Genomic DNA, 24,575 nt, shown 5'->3' with positions numbered 1-24,575 from the left:
TTGCAGCTATCCTTGTTCAGCCGCGGAGACAGAACCCGGATTATGTTTCAGTCCAGAGTGTTAGCTCACTGGTGAGATTACAGGGAATGTGCTGAACCGCGAGAGTCAACTGCCTGAGCTTGCGGTATCGGTCGGTGGAACGAGCGGTATCTGGGCACCAACACTACGACTGCGAGATGGCACCTGGTATCTCGTGACTACTATGGTGCATGACAAGAAGGAAGCTGATGATCCTACACGTTGGCGAAATGTGTGTTCCCTCCACGCTAATAAAGTATTTGCAGTATTGCTAACAGTAGACTCACTATAGATCATCTTTACCACGGAAGACATCTGGAACGAGAGTAGTTGGAGTGACGCCGTGCATTTTGACTTCGAAGGTTATGATACGAGCCCTTTCTGGGATGACGACGGAACTTCGTACATAGTTGGGAGTCATGCATATAAAGTAGAGTATGTTTTAGGGATTAAACTCGTAAGTACTGTGGCTAATACGGCTAGGCCAGGAAACCATCTCGCCAAGGTGGACTTGGAGAGTGGTGAGGTTCAGAGCAATTGGACAAATTTGTGGTCTGGTACTGGAGGCCTTGTAAGTGGAAGATCTTGCTGATAATCCCGCCCACTTATCATTTCTAGGCGCCTGAAGGACCGCATCTCTACCACAAAGATGGTTACTACTACTTGATGATTGCGGAAGGTAGAGTTCCTCATTGTGTATTTGATAGGAAGAAGCTTAAAAACCGTAGGTGGGACAGGTCTCGGTCACATGGAAACCATTGCTCGGTCAAAGGATCTGTATGGTCCTTATGAGTCCAACCACGCTAATCCCATCTTGACCAACGCAAACAGTACTGAGTACTGTAAGACAATCCACTTCCCTTGGACTAGTCATCCTCTAATCGTGTTACACAGTCCAGACCATTGGCCACGCAGACCTCTTCCAAGATGCCAATGGCAATTGGTGGGCTGTTGCACTGTCAACGAGAGGTGGTCCAGCCTTCAAGATCTACCCAATGGGTCGAGAGACCATTCTCACGAACGCGACGTGGGACGTAGGATCTTGGCCCGTCATACACAACCCCGTCAGAGGTGTCATGAACGGATGGCCATTACCAGAATCAGATCAAGCTCTTCCTGGCAATGGGTAAGTCTTGATGCTCCTCCCATCTGGAACCGCGCTGACAGAAATTCAGTCCATTGGTTGATCAGGGCGATGACAACCTGCAATTCCCACCTAAATGTCAACTACCACCGCACTTCCTCCACTGGCGCCCACCAGTCAAAGAGAACTACGTTATTTCCCCCGCCAGACCACCTTCAATACCTTGGCCTCAAGCCTTCGAAGCTCAATCTGACCGGCATCGATGGCAACTCTGCCCCAGGAGGCCAAACCTTCGTGGGTAGAAGACAAGTCGATACACTGTTCACATACAGCGTCGTCCTAGACTATACTCCTAAAGCAGCACAAGAAGAAGCAGGCATCACACTGTTCTTAACACAGAACCACCACGTTCGCCTTGGCTTAACTCTACTCCCAACATCTGACACTGCGTCCGCCCTCACACCACACTTGCGCTTCACCACGGAGCCATACTCGTCGGCGGCACCTCCCTTCAGCATCCCAATGCCTGCTGAACTCCATGACGCACGTCTAGTCATGGAAATCAAAGCTGTCAACGAAACACACTTCTCCTTTGCAGTTGGACGCACTGAAAGCAAAGACCTCGCCGTGCTGGCGCACGCACCTGGTGAGATCGTGAGCTGGGGCTTCACAGGTACGCTGATTGGTGTATATGCGACGAGCAATGGAGGTAATGGGACAGAAACGGCGTACGTGAGTAAATGGACATATAAGGGGGAAGGGCAGATCAGGGGGTAACTACACCTTGTGACATCTTGGCAAGGGAAAGAATCGAGTAGATTAGACGTTTCGCTGTACCGGGTTGAGCCCCAGCCCTCTCCTTTCCAACATGGCACACGATGGGTAGCGACTCCTTCGGTAGCAACTGCGCCGTTGTCCGAGACTTACGCGCCATTCCGCGATCAACGTTACACGCACCTCATCCTCCCGATCCTCGCCTTTCTCTTTTCTCCCTTCAGCGTCGTGGACTGTAACCGACGCCGCAATGGCACGTTGCACAGGATCCACTACCAACTATTGAGCCGCGTACTGCAGGTAGGTGCGAAAAGGGCAACCGGTGTGACGCGTGCTATTCATGGAAGTACCTGGGCTCAGAAGAGGTTACACGGCGCGGACGTGGCTGCAGGTGTTGCAGACCGGTTCCGAGGATCGAAGGGATGTGCAACTTCAAGCTGGACGTGAATGCATCAGGAGCTGTGCGAATTGTAGAAGATCCATTCCATTGTGTAGGTGTTGCAGTGGTAATGGTGCACAGTGTTGATTGTAGAGCGTATTCCACGCTAGACAGGAGCTGGTTACCCGTTCCGTTCCTGCATCGATCACGTGTAGATAAAGCGAACCAAGGACCGGCACGCGAGCGGGGGTCTCCGCACCACCAGTGGCGGCGGGGACGACAGGGCGCATGAAGACGACGAGTCACCTTGTTATCCGCCGGGCTGCCAGCTCTCTGTGCACCCAATTCTTCACCCTGACAACGCGGTTGCGCGTACCCCTACGTCATACAACACCATTTACCGTGCAGGACCCCAAACATGCAACTCGCTACTATCGCGGTGCTGCTGATAGCGCCCTTCATCGCCCAATTCGTATATCGGTATTTGACGAATCCGTTGCGGAAGATTCCAGCTGCGCATCCGCTTGCACATTTCACCTCCCTGTGGATCAATTATGTGCGTTGGCGATCTGTCGAGAACAGGACGCTTAAGCGTGCACACGAGCGTCTAGGGCCAGTAGTATGTCTTGGACCGAACGAAATCAGCGTGAACTGTGTAAGGGGAGGCATAAGAGATATCTATGCAGGCGGCTTTGAGAAGGCCAATCTGCCTGAGACGTTCAACTGGTATGCATTCTTTACGAACTTTGGGTAAGTCGTTGATGCTTGTCGTATTGGGCGTTACAGGGTTGACAGGGTCTAGCGAGTCCAACATGTTCTCCACGGGGAAGAACAAAGCTCATTCGGCGCGTAAACGTATGCTCAGTAATATCTACAGCAAGTCTGTTATCAGTGGATCGCCGGCTCTGCTCGCTCAGGTCAGTATAATCATCTTTGATCGCCTTCTGCCGCGCCTCGCCTCGACCATCTCGAACGAAGATCAGGGGCTCTTGAACATCGGCCCGCTGCTCAATGCTGCTACCATGGATATCGTGTCGGGCTACATCTTCGGGCTGAAGTCGAGCTCCAACTTGATCAATGATCCAAAGCAATTATCATGGTTCCTTGGATTGTACAATTCTCGGCGGTCCTTCAACTTTTGGCCGCAAGAGCTCCCTGCTTTGACATCTTTCGTGAAGAAGTGGTTTCGGTATAGCTTGGTGCCGCAATGGGTCGACAAGGCCAACAAGGAGATTGAAGGCTGGACCAAGGGCATGTGCCAAAGCGCTGCCATAGTCATGTCACAGGGGGTTACGAATGTCGCGGACACCCCAGTCGTGTACGAACAGCTTTTTGCCGCACTTTCGAAGGAGGCAGTGAAGACTGGCGAGGATGGAAAGGACCGAAGTTCGCTGGCCGCGAGCGAAGTCCTGGATCAAATAGCTGCGGGCTTCGATGTGAGTCCGTCTGCCATGCTGTATTTTGTTTTCCGCTAACAGTACCGGAAGACGTCGGGCATAACCCTAACATATGTCGTCCACGAACTGAGTCGCAATTCCAAGATGCAAACGCGCCTTCAGCGAGAGCTCCGCACATTGGCTCCGCCTATCCTGCCGTCGTCTTCGCCCATTCTTCCGGACGGAAAAGCAGTCGACGCGCTGCCGTTTCTCCACGCAGTGATATGGGAGACACTGCGTCTTCATCCAGCCATTCCAGGCCCGCAGCCGCGTGTCTCGCCTCCGCAAGGATGTCGCCTTGGTTCTGACAATAACACGTACTATGTGCCGGGTGGTGTTAGGGTGAGTGCCAGTGCTGGCTTGCTGCACCTGAATGAGGAGGTTTATCCGCAAGCAGACGAGTGGAAACCGGAGCGGTGGCTTGAGCTCGAAAAGCTTGAAGGAGAGAAGAGAAGGGATATGGAAAGCAGATGGTTTTGGGCCTTTGGAAGGTCAGTGTACATCGGATGGAAGGCTGACGCACATGCTTACCTTACCCAGTGGCGGACGAATGTGTGTAGGGAGTCACTTGGCTGTGTTTCGTGAGTAGCTGCTCCCTTCCTTACACCAACAGGGTAGCTTGGCTGTACTAGTGACCACCAAGTGGCTAAGCACCGGGTCATGGAATGCTTGCTATAGTTACATGTTGGGGCTTGTGCAACACCTCGAGCTCCCTGGCTTGGCTGCGTCCAAGCACACCAGTGACACCTGCTGACATCATTCCAGAGATGAAATACATCGTCGCAGCCCTGTACTCTAACTACAGAACGGCTATCGTCGACGACACGGGTATCGAGCAATCAGACGCGTATACTGCACCTCCGCAGAATGACAAGCTTTTCATCAGGCTGCAGAGGCTAGACTCTTGAACCTGGGCATGTGAAGGCCAGGGGAACCTTTTCTCGACCCCTCACCGCCAGTTACAGTGGGCTCCTAATGCCGACTCCACAAGTTGCACCAGACGGGTTCGCTTTGGCTAAAATCTGGGGAGAGGGGTAACACTTCGAGAACGCCTGAAATCGGATGACATGCCTCATGAACGTGTTTGCATCGGTCTACCGACCTTACCGCGCTGAGAACCATGGTTGTAGATGCTCATTAGCGGCAGAAGTGGGCTTATGGCGTGCAATAGCCAGTAACCGATGCGAAAGCACTGAATTTCCGAAGACGGCGTTGGCTAGTGTGAGCGGTTTGGCTGGCGTGAATGTACTGATTGGTTGTTTCAGAAAATGATGAGAATGACCAACGTGATAGCGGTTGGCGTTCGGATTATTTGCCCCACCCCTTCACACTCCCGAAAGCAAGAGGTGAGAGTAGGACAAGCCGAAGGTAGACCGCTTGATTTCTGACTGTGACCCTGGCTGAACGATGGAAGCATGCAGCTTTGACGCGGGACTGTATTGGTAGTCTAGTCTGCGTTACCTCGTCATGGCACGCATGCGCATAACGCCTGTGGTCCCACCTATCTCGACCCATCCATGCGCGCAGCACGACAGTGATTTACATGCTGTGACCGACGATTCTGGATTTCGGTGCAGGCTTTCCATCGCGGGCTGCAAGGACTCCAAATTTTCCTTGCAAACGGGACACCAACTTTTCGTGGAATGTGGGGTGTTCATCGCACACATTGCTGAGCCTCTCTTAGGAGCGAGTATATTAGCATCCGGCCCCACTGTCTTCGCGCTGCAGTTTGTTCCATGTGAAGTATCGAGTTGCGGAGGTCTATTGACAGTGACAGCAACACCCGAATGTTCGGCTACGGTAACCTTGAGGCTAGATTGTCCGTGGAGCGGTGGAGCGGCCGGACAAGCAATACATCATTGCTCCAATGCATACTGTCGTATGAGGGGTTGACGAGAAGATAGCCTGGCAGGATTGGCCAAAGCCTCGAGAGGCACATATTGCTCAGACACCCTGTTAACACTATGCGGGCAAATGCAAACATCCATCAGCTTCGGCAGTGACGAACAGATGTTGAAATGCCAACGTCACGTTTGTCGAAAACTGAAGGAAGACCTGGCTTTGAAAGCACCAAGAGCCAGGTTTACGAATTCTCCGAGAACGTCGCCATGCCAGACCACATGAGCGTAGCCAGGCACCGTGAACGGCGTTACACATGGTTGCAACCCAACGTGCAGAAAGGCCGCAGCATTACCTCACCATATGATGCAATACAGGATGGTCCACTGTGCGCGTCTGCCGAAGTAATGCAATATATTCGCCCGCACAAAAGTATTGGCTGAGGCTTTGATGCCTCGTCCGCCAGGATACGCTTGCTTGACGCTTTAAGCATAAATCGACTATCCTTCTGGACAGCAATGCCCTGAAGCAACTTCTAACGATAGACGCACAATATCGAGGACTGGTAATAGTCACAGTGAGCATACAGAAGGCCGATAACCGCCGAGTATTAGTGTTTTGCTGAATGATTCGGCGTTTTTTACATGTGATTTACGATGCCAGCACCACAAGAGTCGTCGAGCTGCGGTTCTCGAAGGCCATATTCCCATCAAGGAAGGCGGACACAGGCGTCATGGCTTCCTCATTCGGGTGGCCAACACTGCGAGGATAGTGTCTCCCACTTGTTCTGAGAGCTGAGGACGGTGTAGACATGAGCGGAAGCTATTCCAGATAGGCGGGGTCCGGTGTAGACATCCGTGCCGGACAATGTGCGCTGTCTCAGGTCGAGGCACAGCGGAAGGGTGGCGGTATCCTGGAGAGGAGCCCAGAGTTGATTAAGCCCATATGAAGGCTTGCCATTTCGGCCGTGCGAATGGATATGCCAACAGCCGCATATGCAGTCGTATCTGCAGGTACGGCGGACGGGCCAGCTCTCAAGCTAGAGCGGAGAAGGAGATGTTGGACAGTGGAAGCGAGGTGTCTTCTGCTCCGACGAGACACCAAGCCGCACGCAGTCGGCTAGAATTGCGTGTCGTCACCAAGCGCGGCGGCGAGCTGGAGGCTGAGTGCGAGAGCTGAGGGCATAGGAGTGTTAAGACGATGCCGGCTATAGTGCGCTGTCGCTATCAGACGTATCGAGCCCACAGGATTGGGGTCTGTTGGCTAAACGGGCAGCGAATGAAGCGACCGGTTGTTGTGTAACATCGTAGAATTCTCAAGGTGCGTGGAGCGCAAAGCGCCCCGTTCCAACCTGGCAAGCAATCTGGACGGCGATCTCCTCCCACATCGCACCTCACCGCATCCCACGGCGTGATGCATGACGGCGTTCTCTGCGTTTGCATTCTGCCGCCAGCACTGCCCGCTCGCGCGCTCAACACCATGCGGGCCTTTTGATGCCGCCGACCAGAGGTAGCGCGCCGTCCGCTGTGACGTCTGCTCAGTGGTCAGGGTCACCATAGCACGCTGTTACCAGGCGCACCATCAGCTGGCGAGGCGTGTCCTGCGGTGCGACGTAAGTATGGCACTGGCGATGCAGCCAGCACCCTTAGCTCGCCGGCGTCTGTCAGTTCTCGCTACATCGAGTCTCGAGGTACTCGCAGCGCCGGCCATGTGCGTGGCCATGTCCCGTACCACTCTGGACGGCGGTGACTGGTCGCAGCGAATGCAATGGAGCAGCCTTCTGGCGCCGGGGTCTTCTGTGGCTCCAGGCTACGGGTCAGAGGAAGCGGCAGCGAGCGCGTGGGCGGAGGAGGAGCTGAGATATTGGGCGCAGGCGGCAGTTATATACAGCCTCTCAAGTAGAGTAGTTGCAAAGGCTAAAGTCCGAGTGCTGTTTGGCTGTAGTGCAGGCTTCCCGGGTACCCAAGCCCTGCACGGCGCCCATACCACGCCTCAACCTGGGAATGCCATCGACTCGACGCACGACTGAACGGCCCTAGGACTACCCATGCTGCCGCCGCCGATTGCTGTGCAGCACCGGCCGCTGCGTGTGGGCTGCAGGGGTGTCCTCGCCGAGGGTGGATGTGACAGCGGCTTGTTGTTCTGTTCTTCTTCAGACTGGCAACGGCCGAGAGTGCTGCGTGAAGCTCGTCGCCATCGCCCAGCAGAGGCAGACCGATCCGTGAGGCCTGCCGTCCGGCGCCAGAGTCTGTCTTCCCGCCGCTCGTTGCTCGTTGCTCGTTGTGCTGGACAAGCATCAGACTGTCGTTTCCTGGCCTGCCCCTGCCCTGCTGCTTGGACCCAAAAGAGAAGGTACGGTCCGAGGCTCAACACCAACACCTGGACGTCGTCGGCATCGTGAGGTGACGAGTCTGGAGCGGACGTCGACAGCGTTTCAGTCGTCGGGTGGTGCTTGGGCGAGATATAGCAAGCTCCGCGAACCCTACTGGCCACGCTAGAGAGCACTTCACTGCAGCCCGTCGCGCGGCTCCGCCATCTAGTGCCCTTCTGGCAGCGACGCCTCCTAGCGGGATAGTCAACGGCGAACCAGATCTGCGGGCTAGGCCACAGAACGATTGCGGAGGCACCGGTGCAGGAGCGTTCGCAGAAGCCGTCCGGGAAGCCCACTAAGCCGCAGCTTCAACGTCTACGGTCGCGGTCGAGCCCTTTATCATCCTTCACCCACCCCGGACCGTTTCTCTCGCGCCCGCGACCTGCATTGCACCGTCGCGCCTATCCAGGAGCAAGTCCAAGCAACCACGGCCACTGTCCAACGGCTCCCTTTGTTCATCCATCTGACTACCGCGGTTCCCACGGCCACTGAGTGAAGCGACCCAGTCGACTATGCCGACGCGGTGACGAGCCCGCCCAAGAAAAGGACGCCTGCCTTCTGTTCGAGAGACCCTCGGACTGCGTTATCTCTTTTCTCCTGGGCGCAACCCACACGAGCGGGTGCGTGACCAGGCGCATTGGAGTCACAGCCCGCCCGTGAGCCCCCAGCAGAGCCTCTGCCCTGCCCGCGGACCTCTCACAGCTTGCTGAATAGCAATATCGCGGGCGCAACGGGCACGGCGTCGCGGCTTGTTGGTCACAAGCTTCAACCATCTGAGCGCCAACAGCTGTTCCAGGGCAACTTGCAGCAGCTTCCAAGGACCATTGTGGGGGCGTTCCGGTCTGTTCCTCGATTTGGAGTAATGGTAACGCTGGTATTCGTTCAAACAGTCTTTGATATTGTTGGGGTGCATGGCGTTGTGGCTCCTTCCTCTCAACGCGCACACTCCTGCCTATAACCATTTCTCAACATACAGCCCAGACTGCGGCGACTACCCACATCAATTCCCAAGGCCAGCACCCTTCTGGTTCCGCATATCTCATACACCATTGCTTCAACCACACCCTTCTCCTCCACATCCAGTTCCCAGCCATGGATATGTACATGCAGCAGCAGTACGCCGCGGGCATGTACACGCCGCACCATAGCTCGATGGCTTACCACGGCACTCATCGCGCCAGCAGGAGCAAGCTGTCGGACAACATCATGACGGATGCAAAGGGAGCCATCAACAACCCTGACATCACGTTGGTAATGCGACAAGAACCCAAGGAGGCTCTCGTCTTGAGCGCAGGCAAAGAGAAAAGTCGCAAACCCGTGGATCCGCCACCCATCGTTCAGCTCAAGGTTAACGCTGACGTGGAGTCCAGCCAACACTTCCTACAGAGCCCGTACCTGTTCGTGGTTGCGGACCTTTGGAAGCCCGATAAAGACGAGCGCTGGGAGGACCGTGGTGGTAACAACCTCTATGGCGGGCTCTGCAGCTCTCTGCACCGCCTCAAGGACATTGACAACAAGGATGGCGGCTTCTTTATCTTTGGCGACATCTCCGTCAAGATGACTGGCAGCTTTCGGCTCCACTTCAGTCTGTACGACCTCCAGAAGGAACACAACGCCGCAGTCTTTCTTGGTAGCGTCGCGACCCAGCCGTTCAAATGCATGGCCCCGAAGGACTTCCAAGGCTTGGAAGAATCCACCTACCTCTCCAGGGCATTTTCGGATCAGGGTGTCCGGCTGCGTCTGCGCAAGGAGCCGAGGGCATTTGCAGGTCAGAAGCGCACATACTTCGCTGATGGCATGCCTCCTTCTCAGTCAAACGCTCCAGGAAGGGCCAGTAATTCCTATTATGAGGACGAGTCTCCGCAAGCCAAGCGTTATCGTGCGGACACAGAAGATCGCAAGGAGAGCTATGTCGACCACGCTGCTGTCTCACAGTCTAACTTCTCCTCGTCCTATACCCCAGCCCCACAAGCAAGCTTTCCAGTAACCACCTACGCTCCCCAGGCAGGGTACACTCCTTCGTACACTTCACTTCCCCAACCAGGCTATTCCTCGTCATTTGCGCCACTTTCCCAGACAAATTACGCTGCGCACTACCTCCCATCCTCGCCATATCACCATGCTCGTCCTCCGACCGAGACGAGGCAGTACAACGTTGGAGCTTATGCAAGCAACATCAATCTCGCAAACATTCCGCAGTCCATGCCGCAGTCTATACCGCAATCTATACCACAACCAAGCTTGTCACACTATCCGGATATTCGCGCAGAGGAGAGCTGGGATCCTTATGCAGGCCTACAGAACCAACCCGCTTCGGGTCCTTAAAGTGGCCTCTTCTCAGTCATTTATTCGTTACTGTCAGCTGGTCGGCGCTCGTGGTATCAAGGTTTTTGAATAGACATGTCTTCTAGGCCACAGTTGTGACCCTTACTATGGTAATGCTTGCTGGTAGGCGTTGGTCGTCTGGAGTACAGGGTGGAAATCACTCGACAAGGGGTCGGGTGTGCCAAAAGGAGTTCGGAGTACAATGTATATCTGCACTGACTCTTTAGGCAGTAACGCAGAGCTCCAAACGTTTGTCTCACGTTTGTATAGAAGCTTGCATTGGGGACCCGGCGCTCAACTGTGTAGCATAGTTTAGTTTCGTTCTATGTGTTTATCAATTGATCATAATAAACTTCATCTATGGTTGACCTTCTCTACACATATAACAAACATGGCCCGAAGCCTTCGGTGCGCGGCGCCGTGTAACGCCTCGTCCTGCAAGTCAGGCATTCGACATGCATAGGCGTGCAGCCGACGACTGAGACACCACGCGACCGCCGAACATCGCGGCGGCTGACCTGGCAGCCTCGCCCACCTCAGCGTAGCCCCTTCCGGCTCTACTTTCCCCCTCTGCAACCCCATCACGCCACTCCTCTTGCACTTTCCCCGAAGCATCCTCGCGGCACCTTTCCGGCGGCATCGGAGCTCTGTCCCGCCAGCCCTGTCGTCCGATCATGCATGTGAAGTGAAGGTCCGTGCGGGGAATTCACCGAGCGACGACGGACGCGCGCAAGCGTTACCTTCGGACAAGAGGGGCAGCGGTGCGGGCTCGGGTCGCGCGTGTGCCTTCCCGTTCGTGAGCCGCGGAATCGAGGGGGGATCATGGGGGGACCGATGCGGGCTTGCATGCGCGTGAGCTGGACGCGCTGCGCTGCGGATAGAGTTTTGGGCGGGCGGGCGCCACCGTGAGGATGGGGTTAGCGGCGGAGATGACGCGCATGAAGTTTTGATCATGTGATGTAAAGGGTTTGTGATTGGTTCGTGGGGTGCTGGAGGGGGGAAGCTAGAGGCCGTGACTTTCTGGGCTATTGGCACTCCAAATCACGGTATACAACGAGAACACGCATGGACTATGTTGTAGTTTCCGGAATGCTCACGCGACAGTACCAAACAGCAATCAATTCAAGAAGTTTCAAGAACTTGAATTTTTTATTGTAAGTCTTGTAGACCAGTTAGGGTGAAAGCCTCATGACAACCACTAGTCGACTAAAGCCAGACACAGAAATGATGCAACAAGTGCGCTTCGCCGTTTTTCAATCGACTCATGCAAGACTCCTTCAGTGAAGTGGAAGTCCCTAATATCACGTCGAGAATTCTGCAATGCAAGGCAATGCAAAATCGGATGGGCACTGTCTGACGATTATTCTTTCGACTGGTTCAAAGACCACATGCATGGTTTCATCTTACCTGATGCGCTTAAGCATAGTTTGCCGTGACTAAGCCGTACCGGACGCCATTGACGGAAAGGGAGTACTCGAGGGCAGACTGGATCGATATTTCCACATCGATGTCAAGCAAGCAGTAAGGCTTGCCAGAAGGACTAGTCGACTTGCGCCACTCCTTCTTGGGAACAGGGTTTAAGTCGATCACCATCTGCCCGACATGGTAGACATTCTAAGAGGGTCAATACCATGTATTCCAAGATGGTGGAGAAAACTCACCGGGTCATATGATGAAGTGGGCGCCTCGTCCGAATCCGAAGCCATGAGCGCCATCGTCAAGATCTTACTCGAGCCAAACCAGACTGTATAAGATATGGTGACCTTTCCGTGACCCACCTCTGACGTCTTGAGTTCCTGTCCCTTCTTGATGATCCAGTCCATCTGAGAATCAGCACGCTTCTCACCAGAGAACGAGCAAAGGAAAGAATCGCTCTCCTTGTGTTCGCCAGCACGGAATCGGGTGCTGCAATCTGTTCCGTAGTGACGACGACAAATTCGAGACCTAATAGCGGCAGACCCATCGCCCTCCAAGCCCTTGGCAGCTGCACCACGCACAATAGCAGACCATCTGTTAAGTCGATCAGTGAGCGTTCTTGATGTGTGTACTTAACGAAGAATACTCACGCGTATGGTGGCTTGATAGCCTGAATACCAGAAGCCCGAGCAAGGGCGCTAAGTTCCTTGTACATGTATGGAGACTCGGCGAAGCCGCCCACCATGAAGATGTACTTGAGCTTCGCCTTACCAGATCGACGCGCTTGCTGAATTTGTCCATTTAGAAGCTCCTTAGTACGGCGAAGAGGAATTTCGAAGATCTTCTTCATATCCGTCCTGGTACGCAATAATGTCAGCTTGGTTGCGCGTAGTGGAAAAGGACAACTTACGCGGTTACTTGCATTTCCCCATCATTCATACCCCGCTTTTCGTCGTCAACTGCGCTGAGCGCGGTTGGTAGACGAAGAAAGTACTCTTCTGTACCAGAGAACCCGCTCTTCGCGGTGAGCGTGAACTCTTGCACCACGCGTCCAAGCTTGGGTGGTAATGATGTCCGAGATAGCTCATCGGCACGACAACCGGCAACCTTGCCAAAGTTGTCCACACCAACCTTCTCCTCGAACCATTTGAGAAAGCCTCGGTCAACAAAACTACCACCGCATTGGCCTCCGGTACCCATAGTCACCTCTTCAACGATGGTGGGCTCGAGCTCGGCCACCCGGTACGAGATAAGATCAACAGTTCCACCGCCCATGTCGCATACTACAAATCCGTCGCCAACATGAAGCTGCGCATCCTGGGATGTTCCACGGAGCGATTTGATGGTGTATATTGCGGCAGCCTCTGGCTCGGTTGTGGTGACGGTGTGCCGCAAATGCGGAAAGTAGGTGGCATTGAAGCCGGCCTTGAATACGGCTTCTAGTGTCTTGTGCTTCGCTGAATCGGACCACACAGCAGGAACCGTGATCACCAGCGTAATGGGCAGTGTGCGCCAGAGCTTCGGGCCATACTGGTTGTCGAGGTTCTTGATGAGGTGGTTCTTGACCTGACCAAGATAGTCGGCAACGATCTCGACCGGCGTCTTCTGAGCAGGTCCTCCCATGATTGTGAGGAGCGCGAGCTCTTGACGAATAGCCTCGGCCTCACCTTGCCTCGGAGCATCAAGCTCGAGCTTGGTCCACATGTTGCGCTGGACGTGAGGGAGAATGAGGCCACCCCACTTGATACCATCCGGCAGGTACGCAATTTCGCTGGGCACTTTCTCTTTCGTACCGATCATTGTGTGTGCTGAAGGCCAATCTTGGACAATTTGAATGCGCTCCTCTATGGTCGCAGTATCAGACGCTTCACACCACGAAACACCGGTGTAGGTGGTACCATAGTCAAGACCTATTTTTGTGAGAGCGACCCAAAGTACAACATGTCCGGAGTCAACTAACCAATTATAAGTCGATTACCTGGTACAGTTTGCATCTTGAGGTGAGCGGCACTGTGCAGCGTGTGTCCCGAGAGCTAGAGAAGGCGGACTTTCGACGTCGCAAGAGGGGAAGATGCGGTGGGACAGGAGGTGTTGAAGAAAAGTTACGGAAGGCAAACAGGCGCAATTTGATCGCTTGTGTGCGATTCGTTGCTGGGCTAGCTTTCACTTTGAAGTGAGAGGTGAGGTTGACGCACGGCAGGAGCGCGTTTACGCCCCCGCATGCGGAAGGTACGATCTCCCCTTCACTCCGTGTCTGCCCTTTCGCCGCCGCTCATTTTCGAGCGCTCTTGTTGCTGCCACTTATAAAACCATCGGTCACCAAGATATCCTCGCTCATCGCTGACTGGATAGCCATGTTCAGAGAAGCATTTGAAACGGTAAGTCACATCCCCTATGTTTTGTAATCATTTTTAAGCTGTGTAGGCCAAAAGCTTCGCGCAGGCCTTAGGCTCCACGGCCGACACAGCTCGACCGCGTAACGACCTGTTTCTTGAGAAGGCTACCGAAGAGGGGCGCCTTATTACGACCTCAAAGCGCAAAACATCTGACAAGATGAGCGAGGCCCAACCGGAAATGCAAGCGCTCCTCGCGGACGAGCAGCGCCATTCTCGCACGCGACTGGATGCCGTTGCTGCTGCACAACTAGCTTCTCAGCGTGACATGGCACGTAGTGGCAAGGCAGCTATCAATTTCCTTAATGAAGACATGCTGAGCGACTACGAAGGCGAGGAACACGTCTCGCAACGTTCGAAAGGACAGCAAGGGTATTCGAAGTCAATGCCGCAAAAGCGAGAAGTGTCCGCGGGTGACGAGTACGATAGCCTCAAACGCAAATATTGGAGGTTGCGGGAGAAACTCCAGGCCATGGACGTTGAAGCGAGCAACCTCACAGATGAGAACAGCCAGATAAAGGCAGAGAAGAAGGACCTAGAGAAAGAGATTCGTTTCCTTGACAGCTTCTTGCATGTCATCAAGGATCTCCTGCTTCGTCCTTATGCGGAAGCCACTGGCCACGACCGTTACACTGCTAGCATGTTCCAAAATATCTTGCACGATGCTCTTGAAGCCAAGACTCTGAAGCAGCAAACCATCTATTATCAGGATCAGATCGTTTCGCTGCATAAGAAAGAACAGTCGCTTCAAGAGCACGTGACGATTCTGCAGCAAGAGCTACTCTCAAATGTAGAGAAAGCCAGCATCGTGTCTGACGAACATTTCACACAAGATTTCCGTTGGTTGGCCAGTTCGATCAAGACTCTTAGTCGGAACATTCGTTTCCCGGCTGATATCGACCTCGCTGACATCCCCGCGATTAAATCTGCCCGCCTTCTGAACAATGTCGATAAGGCCCATTGGAACGGCCGTGGTCGCAAGAAAGCCTTGATCGAAGCATTCCTGTGGTCCGTCTTGATCTACCAAGTGTTCGGTAGCCCTTTCGGGATTGCCGGTCCTGGTTGTGCATCAGAGATCAATGACTGGTGGGCTAAGCTATTCGGGAGAAACCATGTAGCGGACTGGCCGCTTCCTGGTGATTTGGCAGAGCGTTGGAGGAGCATGACCGTAGAGCAAGTGGTGAAGCTCGGCGGCAAAGAAGCTATCACACGTGGTATCATCACCACCGAACAGGGCGCGGCTATTCGGCAAGACATACTCGATAGCATCCTGAAAGGACGAACCAGTGCCTACAAGCTCATCACTGAGACTCTCGGCGAGCTCTCACCGGCTACCGACTTTTTACAAGTCCCCGTGATCATCGACAAAGCTTTCTCACTTGCTCTTGAGATGAACATCCAGCGTTGCCGTCTCCAAGCGGTCTACCCCAAAATCGGAGATCTTTATTCCCAAGGCGAGCCATCATACCTGAAGAGTAATCTTAATGATGAAGAAGCGGACGAGGGAACTGTGGCCGTCATCGTTAATCCTGGACTTGTGAAATGGGGTGATGGTCATGGCAAGAATCTGGATCAGGAGCTTGTGCTCGTTCCATGCGATGTCATCATCGCTCCTCTCCCGAATGATGACGTATCGACAGAGGTGAATGTGTCCTTTTCAAGTGTTCAGGCGATGCAGGCTGGGTACGATAACTTCATGAAGACGCCAAAGTCCGAGGATCATCGTAGATCTGCACAGACTGATTCGCCCAGTTACATCGAAGACGATCTTGTGGACCTCCGTCCCAATCTTGGGCGCGCTTTTTCTCAGCAAACTCAATTTTCCTTCCCAAATTCCGAGTCGCCTGACAATGGTGTCGGCCTCAAATGAAAATTTCCTTCGCACGCGTTCCTGAGGAGACAATGGAATCGTCAATAGCATATCTGTTTCGCTTTCATCGCATCAGCATCTGACGAGCTATTGAACGTTCCGCGCTTCTGTTGGGTCACTCAGCACAACGCACATTGTATATCGTGTTCTTTTCCATGTGTCCTCCGTCTACATGAGCAGACTGAACACGAACGATAATGAATCTACTTAGGGCTCAGTTGCTGCCATCATGACAGCCGTCGCCAAGCATCAAAGTATGATCTTTTCAAAATCAGGCAGATTGAATGGATTTCTACTTACAATTCTTGATATCACGTGCATGTGATTAATGTTCGTATTCCTTGCCCACACGTATCCTCCGGAACAATAGCCCACACTTTGCACCTCACCATCATCGTTAGACTCTGATGTGCTTATATGGCTGACAGATATCTCACGATACGCAGAGCAATCTTATGTCGTTCTTTGAGGGGCACAGTGAGCCAGGTCCACTGGGTAGGGATGCGTCGACTGCGCATCGAGAGGTACGCCCTTCAGCGTTCGCTTGTCCATATAAGATATTTGGAGGTACTCAGCGCAACCTCCTGCCACCGTTTGATGGTCTTCGATGGCTGTGGGGATTTAGAACGTTGCTGACAAGCGGATTGGTCAAGGAAGGTCGTTGGAGATACTCGTGTTAGTACCCTTTCTAAAGGCTAGCAAGATAAGTGATGACATCACCGTTCTTGGGATCGTTCCCAGATAGACGTTTATTGATAAAGGGAAGCTCAGAAGCTCCAGCACAGGAACCAGCAGAAACGTTGCTAAGCTTTGCTAAGCTCGAAGGAAGTGGGCCGGAAGAGACACCGGAGATTGTACACTGGCCTTGCTCGGGATCACAATGGTATTACCATCACATTTACTGTCCTGCGTTTCTTGGGAAATGGATGTATACGGTTCTGCCAAAGGGCAATGGTGTGTAATCTCAGGATGTAAGTCCAAATTGGTTGAAATCGATGCATGGACTCTCCTGAAAGCTGGCTTCGGATGACTTTTTATAAAAGAACCGTCGATTAGCATGGATGGAGTCTCGCCCGGATAATAAGGACCCCTGCCTGCAGTTGCTAAAGTTTAGTCTGTAAGCTCTGGGTCCGACGTATTGTTTGTTTTTGGACAGCTCGCTGAGCTAGTCTGGATCAACCCGACGGCCTCAGGAACCAAGATTGTGGAGGCATCTGGAAAAGGGCTTGCTATGTAGAATAGCTCGAAGGGTTCACTACTGGAGTGAATGGAGCGGGTGATGTCCTGCTCATGATGCACGGTAAGTCCGATCAACTGCTCAAAGAGCATCCAGTGTCTGCGGTTTAAGACCTACCAAACATGCGCCATCGGCAAACCGAAGAGATAAACCCTAAGATGAGCCATCCTCAACATCGACAATGTTCACAGTGTTTGCACTTTCTGAAGCGTTCGAGCCATCCCGAATGGGACATCATGACGCGCTTGCGCTACGGCGGATTAATTTGCCGATCACCGAAGCACGTGGTAGTTCCGAAGAGGAGGAGGGAACCAGGTCCTCACCCACGCTTCACCACACAAGCTGCTCCTACGCGCAAGCAGCCGCCTGCTCGTTGCTTGAAATGTGATCCCACATCATTACTACAGCTCTCATACTAATTCCCCCGGTTTTTCGTGCCTTCGTGTTCAAAGACCGTTTCCACACCTTTCCCGCGGCGCGCGCAGCTCAGTGCTTCCACGATGCCTCCAGCCGCAGGCTCTCGTACTGCCGGCCCCTCTACAGCTTCCGACCGCCGGCCGACGCGACAAGGGCGCACCACCGTCCGACCGACCAACTACTATGCGCGCACCTTTGCAGGGCGTTCCGGCGGGATGGAGCAGACACCCGAAGCGTCCAACAACGCCGGTGGCTTCTGTCCGGCGCTCACACACTTCTCACAGGCAGTAGATGCTTTTCCGAAAGAGCTTATCCGGCACTTTTCCATGTTCAAGGAAGTCGAAGCGAAGATCCACGACCCCGAACGCAGTCTGAGGCTCATGTTTGACGAGATAGACCAAATGCCCATTCCCACCAAAGCAGAGCGCCGCGAAAGCTCGCACAACTCCGTAGTAGTCGAGAACGGCTCGGGGGCAAGCGCCAATGGCGGCACGATGCAAGATCCAGCCATCCTTTGGCAACAGCTCGCCGCGATCGACCCCGATACACTTTCGTCAAGAGAGCAGGCCGACTTGAAGAAGCGCCAGGCTTTCTGCCGGTTGCGCATGCATATCGTAAACATCTTGCCTGCGCTCGATGAGAAGTTGGTGGTCCTTGGTGGCGCTCAAGCGACGAAAGACAAGGGCCTCGCGCGCATGAATAACTCTTACGCACACCTGGACGACGAGGTCAGCGAGGAAGCGCGCTATGGGAGTCTCACGCACTGGGCATATGCGGATAAAGAAGAGAAGAAGAAGGGCAATGCGCATGAGCGGCAAAGAAGAGAAGTGGTATCGGCCAACAACCTGGCCGCAGCTGCTCAGCATATGCATGATGTTGACTCCATAGCAGCCAAAAGTGAAGCGCGACGAGAAGCTATGCTTGCGAACAAGCGCAGTCGACACCAGCACGTTGACTCCGACTTCGACGACCGGCCTGCGAAGAAACCGCACAAACGCAAGGCCCTGGCTGCAGAAGCAGCTGGAAACGATGGTCGTGCCGTCGGCCTGGGCATTACAAGCAATGCCGCGCCATCGCAGGGCAAGAGGAAGAAGACAGAGAAAGCGCTGGCGGCAGCAGCGGCCGGGGCTCCGCCTATGGAACGATCGCTGAGTGGCGCGCTCAAGGCTGCCGCAGGAACCGGTGGGCGGAGCGGGACGAGCCCGCGAGCAACACCAAGCGTCGAGGGCGGGACAAGCAAGCGGAAGCCACGAGCACCCCCAGCGCCGGCACAGCGGAAGCACGCACTGCCCGCGTATTCACCCCAGCCGGCCTCGTCTCCACTGGTCGGCAACTTTACATTACCGAAAGGCAATGCTGCAAACTCAGAACGCCCAACAGCCGCGCGCGCGCGCAAGAACTCTACTGCAAACTCTGTGGCATCTGCAGCCCCTGAGCCGCCTGTCATTCGTCGACCTTCATCGTCCCACTCTGCGCAGCAAGCTACAAGCAGTAACGTCATCACTGAACTTGAACAAGCAGCTGGTATCAATCGTGACAATGGCTCCATGAAAGGAGCATCCACCCCGAAGGATGCCACGGAACTTCCGCCATTTGAGACATTAACCACCACGGCCTTGAAACACGAAGATGTTGAGGCACAGGCGCCCGAAAGCATGGAAATCGATATACCAGCGCCAGCACCCTCGACTGTCCGTACGGGTCGTGCTTCTAAGACGGCAACTCCTGTCGTGGGGACGTTTCCTGAGGTTCCCATGGCTCGCAGCAGAAGCACGCGCAAAGCCAACAACGGAACCGGCAATTCGAATACGTCGTCAGAAAATAACAGCACAGCGGGAACTGTGTCTAAACGCGGGAATAAGAAGACCACGACGACCACTAGTGCGACCATGCAGTCCCCTGCACTGGAATTTGCACTCGATTCCAAGTCGAATCCGCAGTCATCCAGAGCAAGTTCCGTTGTCCCTGAAGAACAGTCGCAGGAAGCAGAGTCGGATGACGATGGCGACGAGCCACGGTACTGCTACTGCAACCAAGTATCTTTCGGGAACATGATAGCGTGCGACAACGACTCTTGTCCACGCGAGTGGTTCCATCTTCCATGCGTGAACCTCGATAGAGCTCCCTCAGGTAGGACAAAGTGGTTCTGCAGCGACGAGTGCAAAGAGGCACACGCAAAGACGAAGATTGGCAAGGGTGGACGCCCAGGAAGCAGTCGACAATAGGAATTAGGAAGGAGTTCAAGGCGTTCACAGTCGGGTCCATCACATGGGTCTAGGCCGGGTCCAAAGGGTAAGGGCAAGGCTAAGTTGGGATTATGGGATGGCTGGCATGCTCTTCCTGACTGATCTAGGTCTGCTTTGGGTATTTGGGTAGGGTCTCTCGGTATGGCGGCGTTCGGCCTTGGCTTCTCAAGAGGTTGGACGATGCTGCAATCGCATTGAATGCGATTGATGAACTTTGTTATAGCCTTGGTAGAGGACTTTGGAGAGGTAGGACGTTGATGATGGATTACGCCTTCCGACTGGGTCGCATAGATGTTGGTGCATAGCGTCGTATCAAGTGCTCACTATTCTGAGCAAACTTCTTCGAGACAGTTGTGCTGGCATGAGGAAAAGACAAAGGCGGTCAGCACATCGAGGTGTATCCACTTTTGTGTCCCTTGCTAATCGTTGTCTACAATTGGCTGTTTGCTGCGGACGGCTGCAGCTGGACCCTGGATTCAGCTTCCGCCAAGCTGCACGTGAGATTCACCGCCCGCTCCGCACACGCGACATAGAATACGAATACGCCCTGGTTCAGTCATACTTCGGTTTTGTTTCCTTTTTATTCCTGACCTGCACTTCCGAGCGTTCTGATAGCTGCAATTGAGGTCATGGCGCCGAAAAACGTCCCCGCGGACGAGCAGCTCGTGTTCGCCCCAAGCCCCACTCTAAGCACCCCGCCAGATCTACGATTCCTACATTACAACGATGTCTACCACGTTGAAGCTGGCTCAGCGGAGCCTGTAGGAGGCGTAGGAAGGTTTCAGACGCTGGTCAGATATTATAGAGAAGATGAGAAATTTAAGAATCACCCAAAGCTGGTTACTTTCTTCTCTGGAGATGCCTTCAATCCAAGTCTGGAGAGTAGTGTGACGAAGGGTACGGTGAACGTAGGAATGAATTGAGTCCACCGCTAATTTAAGAGATCAGGAAGTCATATGGTGCCCATACTGAACGGAATCGGGACGGACGTAGCCTGCGTAGGGGTACGTAGCTTGCTAGCATCTGGGATCGATCAGAGCTAACAGGTGCAGAACCACGACCTCGACTTCGGCGTGAAGCAATACATGAACCTTACTTCCCAATGTACATTCCCTTGGCTACTCGCCAATGTCATCGACCCTGCCCTCGGTGACGACGTACCTCTCGGCAACGCGCAGAAAACGGTCATGCTCACATCCTCAAATGGCATAAAAATTGGCGTTATTGGATTGGCAGAGCGGGAGTGGCTAGACACTATCAACTCGCTACCGCCGAACATAATATACAAGAGCGCGAGTGCAACGGCAAAGGAATTGATCCCGGGGCTGAAACAGCAGGGCGCGGAGATAGTCGTAGCAGTGTCTCACCAGAGGGAGCCGAACGACAACAAGCTGGCTGAGAAGACTGGAGGTGGGTTGATTGATATCATATTGGGCGGACACGACCATTACTACGCCCATAGCTTCATCAACGGAACACACGTCCTACGTTCCGGCACGGATTTCAAACAGCTTTCCCACATTGAGGCATGGCGGAAGTCGAGTGGCAAAGGCTGGGACTTCAGGATTACAAGGAGAGACATTGTTAGCAGCGTACCGCAGGATCAAGAAGCCGTCAAACTAGTAGAAGGTCTGACGCAGAAGTTGAATGAGAAACTGGACAAGCCGATAGGATACACCGCCGCTCCACTGGATGCTCGCTTCACCACCGTCCGCACGAAGGAGTCAAACCTCGGCAATTTTGTATGCGATCTCATGCGCTTCTACTACGAGGGCGACTGTTGCATCATGGCCGCTGGTACCATTCGCGGTGATCAAATTTACCCGCCTGGCGTGCTGCGAGTGCGCGACATCGTCAATTGTTTCCCTTTCGAGGATCCCGTAGTAGTAATGCAGGTCACTGGGAAGCAGATTTGGGACGCACTAGAGAACTCTGTGTCGAATTATCCCGCGCTCGAAGGTCGCTTCCCACAAGTGTCAAACATCATATTCGAGACGGACTACTCTCAGCAACCAATGAAGCGGGTACTAAGCGTCCAGATTGGCGAGGAACCGTTGGATGAGAACAGGGAGTATAGGCTTGTCACTCGCGGTTATATGGGTCGCGGTAAAGGTAAGCAAGTTCCTACTTTGCATTGTCGTCATTGACCAACATCACTTCTAGATGGCTACACTTCACTCCTCATCGAAGAAGAAGGTGGCACGGCGAAAGAGATAGTCAGCGAGGAGAACGGTGTACTCATCTCTACCATCCTTCGCCAATACTTCATGTCGCTAAAAGTCCTCGGCAAGTGGAAGAACTGGGCCCCTGATATGACGGAAAAGTTCTCCAGGGTTCAACATTCCCTCCAATCCAAGCATACCTTCCATGATGCCACATCAACAACAAGAGATGCCGATCCATCACGACCGCTTCCGAGACGATCCAGCATCGCTATTCCACCTTCTCAAAAACACCGCAACGGCGCGCAAGAGGATCCTGATACCGACGACGAAGATTATGAGTATGACGATAGTGAATTAATCAAATTCAATGAGCATGAGCTAGGTCTACTGAGGAGGGCTATGCGGAAGTGGTGGAGGTGTGTAGGGCTCAAGCATACACCAAACTGTGCGGATGAGGTGGGCAAAGAGGAGTTGAGGGTGGACTGGACTAGGGCTATTGCACCGCGGATAGAGGGGCGGATAAAGGAGGTTAAGAAGTCTTAAAATGTAGCGCAATATCTTTGCGAAATCAAAATCTCCGTGGAGGGCAGCTTTATTGCCGATAGGTCATTCAGGGACAGCAAAAGGTAGATACGGAGCTGGGAAGCAAAGTGCGAGGTGATCAAACTGTGGCCATGTGCGAGAGAGTTTGCTGATGATCCCGGGGTGACTCACAGCCTGATCCATCGACAGGCCCACTTTCTAACACGTGAACCAGTATCACCACGCAATCCCACAGACCCTCCTCAGCCTCCTCACTCCCTCCCTAAGTAACCTTTCGTCCCTCGTAAACACAAGCCGAAACCAACCTGGCTCCTCAGCATTCTGCATCTGACCACCCGCAACGTAAACTCTATCCGCGATTAGCCTCTCCATCAACTTCCTCTCTCTCTTCCACCCATCATCGCCGTCTTCTCCTCTCAGCCACGGAGCCAGATTGATCCACAGGAAGAATCCTGCATTTGCAGGTGCGTAATGTATGCCCGCCTCATCTAGCAGGCTTTGCACTACTTGACTTGCCTCCGCCACGCGTTGCAGCGATTTAGCTAAGAAACAAGCCACGAAAGCTTCGTTTTCTAGGATTTTCGAAGCCAACAGTGCATTGACAGTGCCAGAATGATGGAAATTCGCCAACGCAGTAACAGCCCTCTGCAACTCGTTATTCAGCGTCCACAAACTCCCAATTCGCAACCCGCCACAAGCAAAGTCCTTGCTCATTCCATACACGTGGTGGAAGTACTGCGGGTCAATATACTTCTGCCAGTCCAGACTCAGGACGGATGTGAACGGCGTGTTATCCTGGGAGTAGACGGACATGGCGTAAATCTCGTCGGCAATAAGATGGATCTTATGTGTATTGCAGAAGCATAGGAGCGCGATGAGTGTGGATGGACCATAACAACGACCGAGTGGGTTATGCGGGTTGCAGAGTACGAGGACTTTGACTCTGAGACCTTGGTCTTCGGCACACTTGAGAGCCGCTTCGTAGCGTGGGAGTATATCTGGACTGAATTGATCGATACTGTCATTGGAGACAAACACGGGTGTGGTGCTAGTATTTGGTCAGCGTCTAAGTCTCCAAGTATCAAGGGGATCTAGTGTGAAGGTTTCGTTACCGTCTGGAATACGAGGGCTTGTATCTAATCTAACACATTGCCGTGAAGCATTGGTACATGAATTATGCAGTGTGGTTTAAGTATGTCAGGCTGTTTGCTGCATAGCGCTGGATTTTACTAGAAGAATGCACGCAACGTAATAAAAGCTGCAAAGACTCACCCGCCCAGCTTGCCGAAATCCGACCCGAAAGCGACGTAACAGGGCTTTGTGAGGAGAACGCCATCGCCTGGGTCGGCGAGAACATTCCCCAAGGCACTGAACAAGGCGGAGCATCCGTTCGAGATGGTGAGATTCTCGGGTTTGGTGGATGTGTGAGGATTGAAACGACTGTAGACAACATGAAGTCATCAATTTCTGTCTATAACAGCAGATTACATCCAGACTTTACTCACGTATTGATAAACTGGGATACAGCCTTCCTCAAACGGGCCGACCCCCACGCTTCGCTATAGTCGAACGCTTCACCTTTCAACTCAATCTACCCATTCCTCATACATCAGTATATTGAAAAGTCTCTTCATCCACAAAAGGACTGTCAGACTATACCTTTTGCTCGTTGACGAACTCAGCCATATCATCCAGCATGAGTGACTACCCACAAGATCAGCCGACGTGCGATGATTACCTCAAAGATTCTCATACGTTCTCCGCCGTCCCTAAATTCACCAACCCATCTGGGTTTGTCTCTGGATTCCACGGCCCATTGTAGAAACCAATCTTCTCGGTTGCCTCTCGAGCGTTGGGTCCGAGGCGGTCGGAGGTGAGATCCCTGCCTCGCTTGCTAAGGCTAGAATCCGATTGCATGGTCGTGGGAAATGGAAGTCGTTCGTGGAGGGACTTTCGGGTGTAAAAGCAGTAGGCGGGAAGCAGAAATCGCCTCGAAAGTGATGATGTGTAATCTAGCAAGTACGGCCATGCTGATTCGCGACGAGACTTCCTGGGTTAGAGA

The 24,575-nt window shown here is 53.4% G+C and overlaps 6 protein-coding genes across 6 annotated transcripts; 5 read left to right on the top strand and 1 right to left on the bottom strand.

The window, feature by feature from the left end:
• Positions 1 to 1,140: 1,140 nt before the first annotated feature.
• On the top strand, positions 1,141 to 1,879 carry N0V89_001147 (uncharacterized protein; the record flags this gene model as incomplete). The annotated part of the gene is made up of 2 exons (XM_056209961.1): positions 1,141 to 1,144; positions 1,311 to 1,879. 2 exons carry the CDS (start codon positions 1,141 to 1,143, stop codon positions 1,877 to 1,879), a joined length of 573 nt encoding a protein of 190 aa, XP_056076783.1.
• Positions 1,880 to 2,673: 794 nt separating this feature from the next.
• Positions 2,674 to 3,730, top strand: N0V89_001146 (uncharacterized protein; the record flags this gene model as incomplete). The annotated part of the gene is made up of 2 exons (XM_056209960.1): positions 2,674 to 3,005; positions 3,058 to 3,730. The coding sequence occupies 2 exons, from the start codon at positions 2,674 to 2,676 to the stop codon at positions 3,728 to 3,730; spliced, it is 1,005 nt and encodes a 334-aa protein (XP_056076782.1).
• Positions 3,731 to 8,993: 5,263 nt separating this feature from the next.
• On the top strand, positions 8,994 to 10,226 carry N0V89_001145 (uncharacterized protein; the record flags this gene model as incomplete). The annotated part of the gene is made up of 1 exon (XM_056209959.1): positions 8,994 to 10,226. One exon carries the CDS (start codon positions 8,994 to 8,996, stop codon positions 10,224 to 10,226), a length of 1,233 nt encoding a protein of 410 aa, XP_056076781.1.
• Positions 10,227 to 11,642: 1,416 nt separating this feature from the next.
• N0V89_001144 (uncharacterized protein) lies at positions 11,643 to 13,442 on the bottom strand (the record flags this gene model as incomplete). Its single annotated transcript, XM_056209958.1, has 4 exons — positions 11,643 to 11,840; positions 11,888 to 12,236; positions 12,293 to 12,499; positions 12,553 to 13,442. The coding sequence occupies 4 exons, from the start codon at positions 13,440 to 13,442 to the stop codon at positions 11,643 to 11,645; spliced, it is 1,644 nt and encodes a 547-aa protein (XP_056076780.1).
• Positions 13,443 to 13,862: 420 nt separating this feature from the next.
• N0V89_001143 (uncharacterized protein) lies at positions 13,863 to 15,905 on the top strand (the record flags this gene model as incomplete). Its single annotated transcript, XM_056209957.1, has 3 exons — positions 13,863 to 13,871; positions 13,967 to 14,020; positions 14,067 to 15,905. 3 exons carry the CDS (start codon positions 13,863 to 13,865, stop codon positions 15,903 to 15,905), a joined length of 1,902 nt encoding a protein of 633 aa, XP_056076779.1.
• A 4,529-nt stretch (positions 15,906 to 20,434) lies between these two features.
• Positions 20,435 to 22,513, top strand: N0V89_001142 (uncharacterized protein; the record flags this gene model as incomplete). The annotated part of the gene is made up of 4 exons (XM_056209956.1): positions 20,435 to 20,702; positions 20,754 to 20,809; positions 20,858 to 21,917; positions 21,969 to 22,513. 4 exons carry the CDS (start codon positions 20,435 to 20,437, stop codon positions 22,511 to 22,513), a joined length of 1,929 nt encoding a protein of 642 aa, XP_056076778.1.
• Between the last annotated feature and the right edge of the window lie 2,062 nt (positions 22,514 to 24,575).

This window comes from Didymosphaeria variabile (genome assembly GCF_027946475.1).
Source record: "Didymosphaeria variabile strain IMI 356815 chromosome Unknown scaffold_1, whole genome shotgun sequence".
NCBI classification, from domain to species: Eukaryota; Fungi; Ascomycota; class Dothideomycetes; order Pleosporales; family Didymosphaeriaceae; genus Didymosphaeria; species Didymosphaeria variabile.
This window is presented reverse-complemented; position numbering and strand designations above follow the sequence as displayed.